The 8,500-nt window shown below is 36.5% G+C and overlaps 1 protein-coding gene across 1 annotated transcript; it reads left to right on the top strand.

The window, feature by feature from the left end:
* Positions 1–299: 299 nt before the first annotated feature.
* On the top strand, positions 300–1,163 carry LOC140157461 (uncharacterized). The gene has a single exon (XM_072180666.1). It carries the CDS (start codon positions 300–302, stop codon positions 1,161–1,163), a length of 864 nt encoding a protein of 287 aa, XP_072036767.1.
* Positions 1,164–8,500: the final 7,337 nt, after the last annotated feature.

Below are 8,500 nucleotides of genomic sequence, written 5' to 3'. Positions count from 1 at the left end.
AGGCTGGTGCTGATCATGGATGAGTACCGACATGGAGTGGAGTCGGAAACATTTGCGTTTACTAACTTTAGCCCGTCGATATTGCCCGCGGCTAATGACTAGGATAAAAGCGTTGCATATTTATCTGTGTATATTGACATAATAAATTGCTTGGGTTATAAAACACGTTGCACAAAAGACGTATCCGCGAGAGAACCCGCTTGTCTGCGATTCAAAATTCCAACCTTCTTGAAGTGTGTATTAAGTGTACTTATTTTGTTTACAATGGAACTTTTTACCAGCAAATCCATAGAGCCGCAATGGGTTCACCCGTCTCTCCGATTGTTTGCAATCTTTGCATGGAACATTTAGAGCAGGAGGCCATAAAATCAGCGCCCCACCCCTCGTTGTGGTGGTATCGTTACGTGGATGACACGCACACGAAACTTAAGAAACAGTACGCGGAGGAATTCACTAAACATCTGAATTCCATTGACCCGGACATAAAGTTCACCACAGAAGGAGAGGAGGATAGAGCGCTCGCGTTCCTGGATACACACACGGTTATCCAAGCGGATGGTAGCCTGAGGATCAAGATCTATCGCAAACCAACGCACACAGATCAATATCTCAATTTCGAATCAAATCATCCAGTTCAACATAAATTAGGTGTCATCCAGACCTTGCATCACAGGGCAGACAGCATCATCACTGACCAAGAGGATAAGGAAGAGGAGAAATTACACGTCAATAAAGCATTAGAGAAGTATAACTATCCCAAATGGGCTTTTTATCGTGCAAACAAGCCTAAGAAAGCGAGATCTGACAAAAACAAGGACAGTGCAAATGTAGAGGCTAGAGGGCAGATAGTACTACCTTATATTAAGGGAACGTCTGAGGCCCTCAGAAGAACGTTCAGTAACTACGGTGTCAGGGTTTGTTTCAAACCAAGTCAAACCCTTAGACAGTTACTTGTGTCACCAAAAGACAAGACTGAAAAAGAGGACATAGCGGGACCAGTGTATTTTATCCCTTGTCAGGGAAAAACACTTAAAGGCCAGTGCTCGGAATCATATATTGGCGAAACAGAACGATCCTTGAAAGCCAGAGCATCGTCGTTCAAGTTCCAGCTCGTCAGAAGTCTCCAAATACATCCACATCGAATCCCCGGGGCACCAAGTTGACTTGGAGCAAGTTAAGATCCTCGACCGGGAACCTAAGTATTTCGAAAGGGGTGTCAAGGAGGCCATCTACATTAGAGTCAATCAACCTTCACTTAACCGTGACGGGGGCCGATACCAGCTACCAAGAGTCTACGACCAAGTGTTGGGGTCAAGTGTCCAAAAGGTCACTGATCCCAAACGTGGGTTGCCAGTCTCCCGATGAAAGTTACGACCGAAAATTTGAGGTATGTCTAATCTTGTGTTGAGATCAAAAGTTTAAAATCATAAATTATGATGTCTACCAACACAGATGAACTTTCATGCTAGTAAATTTAATATTGTACACTGAAAATAAGTCAGTTTTAGAGCTTCTTAACAAAATGATGGTCGTTAGATTCGGAACACGTTTTTGGTTAAGGTGTTTTTCCTGTCATCAACATAGCGAAATTAATCATCTTCTTTTGCATTTTATGCTTTAGGTTTTGTTGAGTTGGGCACTTTGCCGGTACGCTTGCATCCCAACCGCGAAAAGGCATTAAGACTATCACAGAACATTCATAATTCAGTTTCATAGGAGCTCAGAGAACATTTTTTATGCAATTCAAATGATGCTGATTCTTAGGTCCGATTTTCAGTCCCAAAATAGTCAGGTTTCTTTTTGCAAGTGTTTGGTGTACTATATACATTTCTGCAATTAGGTTTCGTAAAAGTGAAGTTTACTTACGTGACTTAAGTGCAAGTTTGGAATTGAAACTTCATCAGTAGCTCACATTGAGTGGGGTGCCCACAGTCGTCTGGATTTTATGATAGTCATCAATCCGACATGAGGTTATGTAGAATGCCAAGATTTATTAAGAATTATATTTGTCATAACCCTATTTAAATAACCACATCCATCTCAAAATATATAGGTTTTGAGCACACCCATGTTTGACCAACTTTTCAGAATAACAATTTCTCTTTAAATTAGCCATTTCATATTTTGCTCAGCTGACGAATTTATGTTGAGTGACATTGTGAGCTATCGCAAAATACGTCCTTGCACTAAGAACATTACGAGCTTTCGATTTAGATCCTAAAAATAAACACGAGATGTGGAAGCTTCTTTTTCCGACATGATTTCATCTAACACGCTAATGTGCATTAAATCTAAACACGAGATGTAATCTCGACATGTTCTGATCACTGCAATTATTTTCCAGTATTACCATGCCATTTCTGATACATATAGTATGTTATCCAAAGTTTAATTTACCAACTGTTAACGATTGTTGCTATATATCTAAAACATAAAATCCACACAGCAAGAAGCCTTTATTGCCAATTAAGAGTAGACGTTTGAATGCTCAAATGACTAAAATTTAACATAACATAAATGATGACCTGACACTTTTCTTGTGTTAAACCACTGATGTGTAAAGACCCAACAATTACAGTGCGCCCTCCTTTTATGGGACCTGAGAGTTAGGTTGGTAAAATATGATATTAATGTGAATATTAAAACATGATCAATGGTGCTGTGTAAATCACTGGAACACTTAACAAGCAGGCCCACATGAATAAAGATATTACGTTGCGTTGCAATATTTCATGCGAGACATATTTATGAGAATGCTTATATCCAGATGCGTGTATAATGATTCTGGAAAATGTTATTATTAATGACAGTGCATTACAATCTACAATAACTAATATAAAAATGTTAGTGTTACAGTAAACCGTGCAAGTCCAAAGTTAAATCTGTTAAAACACATTCAACAAGTATGGCAAAAATTGGAATTCATGAGAATTAAAAAAAACATCACATGACATTATTGATTTAGATTTCATTTCAGTAGATCACATCACATTACAGCACAATACATTTTACATTAATATTAGGGATGTCACAGTGGCTGCTCAATTATTCGACCATACTGTACATACAAGCATAACAGTAAATTGAAAAGCGCGCGCATCAAGTTGTTCAATTTTGGCACACATCCATGTCGAAAAATTAATTTCCTCATATGTAATTTTTAATATATGGTGTGTGAAACCTTTCTTTGACAACCATTGAGTCTTTTAAAAATAAATTTTGCTTCGTTTAAGAGCTACTATCTGTTTTTATGGATTGTTGAAGATCCCTCATAAATCAATAAATATAGACCTTTTGAAATTAAAAAAAAACTACCACCATTTAGCTGAAATACTAATCTTTCTTAGCATGTAAATTATTTCCGTCGACAACGAATTGCACAATTGAGGAAAACGAGTTGAAACATAATATTATCAAAGTGAATTTAGAGGGAGCAATATTACAAACCACACTAGCTCTAAGCCATTGTGTGTGTCCAAGGCCACACCATTTTTGTATCCTTTTACCATTTGCCCTCCCATGTTAATCCAGATAACAAAATCTTAATTGAAAGTTTCATTGCAAATGAATTTTCATATTTACTTTTCGGATTTCCAAATAAACCTTCAAAATCTCAAAATATGCCAATTTTGTGATTATAGCTATTTGTGGAAGATTTGCATTCCACTTATGAGCATCCTAAAATTGACACTACATCACACTGCATTGACCTATTTCAATTCCTGTTTTTTTGTTGTTGTTTTTTTGGTGCTTTAATAAAGCTTATTCATGTAGAAACATTAAATAACATGTTTTTGCTGCGCTTATTTTTGAGGTGATTTGCCTATTAATATGCTTTACACACAGGGTATCCACAAATGATCAATATCTAGTTGTACAAACAGCTAGAGTCCGGGAAAACGTCATTTACTTGACTTGAGAGCGACTAAGCTCTTCAAAACTTTCTGCAAGTTGAAGGTCGGAGACAGAGAAAACATGCGGAGTCCAGTGACTTTGGGCAAAAAAATGCCGACTAGATCATCCTAGGCCATACAGCTTACGTCTGGTCTCAAATTGCCTGGTGTTCTGAAATGTAAAACACTCTAAAAACTCCGCCAAAGCATCCCTCCAAGTGTTGGATTTCAGGTTTCATGCAACATGTTCAAGACTGATGGATAAATAACAGTTCATATGCAAAGAAGCTTCCGAAAACTCTAAACAAACAAACAAAACAGAATATTCATATGCGAACAGGAAAACTTTTTTAAATATTTTGAGTTAGATTTATCTCAATTTTTACGGTTTTGTTCTATTGAGAAGTTCAGATGTACTTATTTTAATTTTATTCACCCTTGCAAAGCATTAATAGAAAAATTATTTTATTAACAATGTTAGACAATTCATAACGAACTCGTATTGCCGCCAGCCGCCGTCTGGATCCGGTGTTAGTTATCGATCAGATCAAGGGCAAATAACACTCTAAAGGGTATACTTTAGTTAATTGCAGTTAGTACATAAATTTACCATTTCCCTCTCAACAATCGACTCCGTCCATGTCTGGCTTCAAGAAAATTTTATCAATGATATTCAATGTGTTACACGTCTGTATTAATACTTTTCCTTTTTATCTCAACGTAGATTAGATTTCACAAATTCCTTTAATGTGCACACGTACTTTGACTAAATGTCAGTATTTTATAAATAACCACATCGTGCTCAAACAGGCACAGTAATATAAAAGAGCGAAGTTTGAAAGCGATTGCCTCATTTTTCGAAATAAGATTTGACTTTAAATTAGCCACTTCATAGGCTGCTTAGGTGATTGATTCATGTTGAATAACATACGTACTTTCACACAATATATACTTGCTGTGATTGCTTATATTTAAAAACAGCTTTAAGAAGTTTAACGGGGTTTCGATTAAGAACCTGAAAACCTAAACTAGACTGCAGATTATAACTACCTACCGAAATGGAAGTGTTTTTGTCAAGCATGATTTTCAATATTAAATTTTCATTAAATCTAAACAAGGAACACTGTTTGGAGAAGTTCTGCAGATATGTTTACATAGTACATGCAATTTCTGATAAATCATTAATACACTCTATCCGATGTTTAGTTTAACCACTGTCGAAGACTTTGTGCAATATTTTAATGGGCTGTATTCTTGTCATAAAACGTGTTAGTGTAGCAACTTCCTAGGTTAAAGAAACCTCCAGGTATATCTGTCAAGGAATTTGTATTTCTTTTAATTTAAAGTGCATTGCATGATTATAAATACGAGTGTATGTATTGTGCCATACAGACACCAACTAAAGGACAGAAATATCGATTGCCCACCCCCAAATGAAACTTTAAAATACAGATTTGTTATTGTTAAAAATACATTGCAAAAATCAGATCCATTTATATATGTTACAGTTATTTTAAGTTATTTCTTGGGAGTGAGAAGTGGGATTACTGTCAAGACGAACATCCAAATGTTGCACAAAATGGCATGAAATTCAACCCTTGATTACTTTAAAATTCGTTTTACCAACCTCGTCTTGCGTTTCATATGTTTTTTGTGGTCCATATATCAATATGATGATATCTATCCATTATTGGCAAAGCTTTGGGCATTTTGACGTGCTTTGATATGTTGTTTGGTTGTAAAGTATTAAAATCTTAAAGATAAATGATCCAGCATCGTCCACAGCATCGGGTGTGCTAAAAATGGACCGAGTGGACGCATGTGTAGGGACGTTACATTATCCCTGTAAGCCTGGATAAGCCAATATTGCCGTCTGAATTCAACTGGTTATTAAGTCGTCTGCACCCACGTCAAAGAAGGCAGGCTGGCATAGATAGAATTGATCCGCAGGACGTTTCTAGTTTTTTGTATGTAAGCAAATCTTTGGTTACTCAAATGGTACATATGAGGGTTTGGGAGGATTTGAAGAAACAATGTTATACGACAAGGGAACAATTACGCTTCAAAACTTAAGTCGATTACCTTCCCGGCTGACATAAACTTCTAGATTTGTTTAGCTCAGGGAATGATTTTAGATTTACAAAGTACAAACATGTGACAAACAAATACAATTAAAATGAGCTTGCTTGTTAAAATGATCATCACAATGGTTATAAGTGTAAGCTTCAGAGGAAACGTGTTTTGTTTTTTGATTAAAATTAGTCTCTCAATATTTCACCGGGACATACGAAAGTACGTAATCATTTGCAGATTTTGCTTTAGCTTTACCGTGCAATTTGCTTCAGAAGACAAGACAGACTTCATGTAATATGTCTATTCAAGAAGCATGAGTTCGCGATAAAGAAAAGACCAACCCGACGACTTCATTACATAGTGACGTAAGGTGAGGCACCGCTGCACAAAATGGCATGAAATTCAACCATTGATTACTTTTAAATTCGTTTTACCAACCTCGTCTTGCGTTTCATATGTTTTTATGGTCTATATATCAATATGATGATATCTATCCATTATTGGCAAAGCTTTGGGCATTTTTACCAGCTTTGACATGTTGTTGGTTGTAAAGTATTAAAATCTTAAAGATAAATGATCCAGCATCGTCCACAGCATCGGGTGTGTTAAAATGGACCGAGTGGACGCATGTGTAGGGACGTTACATTATCCCTGTAAGCCTGGATAAGCCAATATTGCCGTCTGAATTCAACTGGTTATTAAGTCGTCTGCACCCACGTCAAAGAAGGCAGGCTGGCATAGATATAATTGATCCGCAGGACGTTTCTAGTTTATTGTATGTAAGCAAATCTTTGGTTAGTCAAATGGTACATATGACGGTTTGGGAGGATTTGAAGAAACAATGTTATACGACAAGGGAACAATTACGCTTCAAAACTTCTTCGGATAAGTCGATTTCCTTCCCGGCTGACATAAACTTCTAGATTTGTTTAGCTCAGGGAATGATTTTAGATTTACAAAGTACAAACATGTGACAAACAAATACAATTAAAATGAGCTTGCTTGTTAAAATGATCATCACAATGGTTATAAGTGTAAGCTTCAGAGGAAACGTGTTTTGTTTTTTGATTAAAATTAGTCTCTCAATATTTCACCGGGACATACGAAAGTACGTAATCATTTGCAGATTTTGCTTTAGCTTTACCGTGCAATTTGCTTCAGAAGACAAGACAGACTTCATGTAGTATGTCTATTCAAGAAGCACGAGTTCGCGATAAAGAAAAGACCAACCCGACGACTTCATTACATAGTGACGTAAGGTGAGGCACCGCTAATAAGCAACTTTCAGAGAACATCTGGTTTGAAGAAACGCCAAAATAAAATCGATTTGTGTAAATTAGACATTCGTTATATTTTGTACTTTTGTATGTAGTGACATATATAGATATTATAGATATTATCCTTATATAAAAGACATTATTATTGATAAATTGAAAACAATAAGTACGAGCTGGTACGTCTGTTTTGAAAATGCGCAATACACATATCCTTAACCTCTCGGGCAAAGAACCTCAAAGTCGATGTTCCACCAGGTATTCTTATTACATCTTACCAGCCATATTCATAGCAGTGCATTTATCATTGATAAATTCAAGATAGGATCAATGACAACCAATGTCGTTAGATGTACCTGCCAGATAACTGTTTTTCTTTCATTGGTATGCTTGACCATGTTAAATGACGCCTTATTGCAGCTTAATGCCCCGACAAAACTATGTAATTGGAGATGCCACTTTAGTCAAGGCAATGGGAAATAAATTGTCAGTTACGTGATGGTGAATTTAAAGTTTGCGCGTAGGTTTAACATATAATCATTATTAAAAAGGTAGCTGAAATGCGTCAACCACATCTTCATTGCGCGCACCTTTTATACATAAAACACACGTATAAAATACAGGAAGAAGAAAAAATATCACAATATAAAATAATCACCGTGTCGAATGTATTTGTTTTGCATTTGTGGCAATTTTTGACCATTTTATGCATTTTGGCAGCCATTTTAAAAAGCGCCCTCTATCTGGAGTTTCCCACAACTTGGTAACGTTGCATAATTTTTAATGATTCCTCATGCTTCAAAGTTCAAGAAACGACTTCCAAATCTTATTCCCCGTGATTTGGTCACGCAATCACGATTTTCACCACTACTATACATCATCCCCAATTGTGTGCTTTTCCAACATACCGTATACTTCAAAGTTTCTTCTCACGCAACTTTTATGTCTACCAGCCTGGCATAGATCGAATATTGATCCGCAGGACGTTTCTATATAGTTCTTTGGTTACTCGAATGGAACCTTCATGTAGTGTGACTGTCCAAAGGTTTTGAGTTTTGACGCTAACTACTTTCAATAAACGTTGGTAGTTATATGTTTCAGGAAGCATGAGTACGTGATAAAGGAAAGACCAATCCGGCTTCATATCATAGTGACGTAAGCTGGGGCACCGCGAATAAACAACTTTCAGAGAACATCTGGTTTGAAGAAATGCCATTGACAAAATCGAGTTGTGTAAATTAGACATTCGTTATATTTTGA

This window comes from Amphiura filiformis, chromosome 1, assembly GCF_039555335.1.
Source record: "Amphiura filiformis chromosome 1, Afil_fr2py, whole genome shotgun sequence".
Classification (NCBI taxonomy): domain Eukaryota; kingdom Metazoa; phylum Echinodermata; class Ophiuroidea; order Amphilepidida; family Amphiuridae; genus Amphiura; species Amphiura filiformis.
Note: the sequence above shows the minus strand (reverse complement) of the source record. Positions and strands in the feature narration are given on the sequence as shown.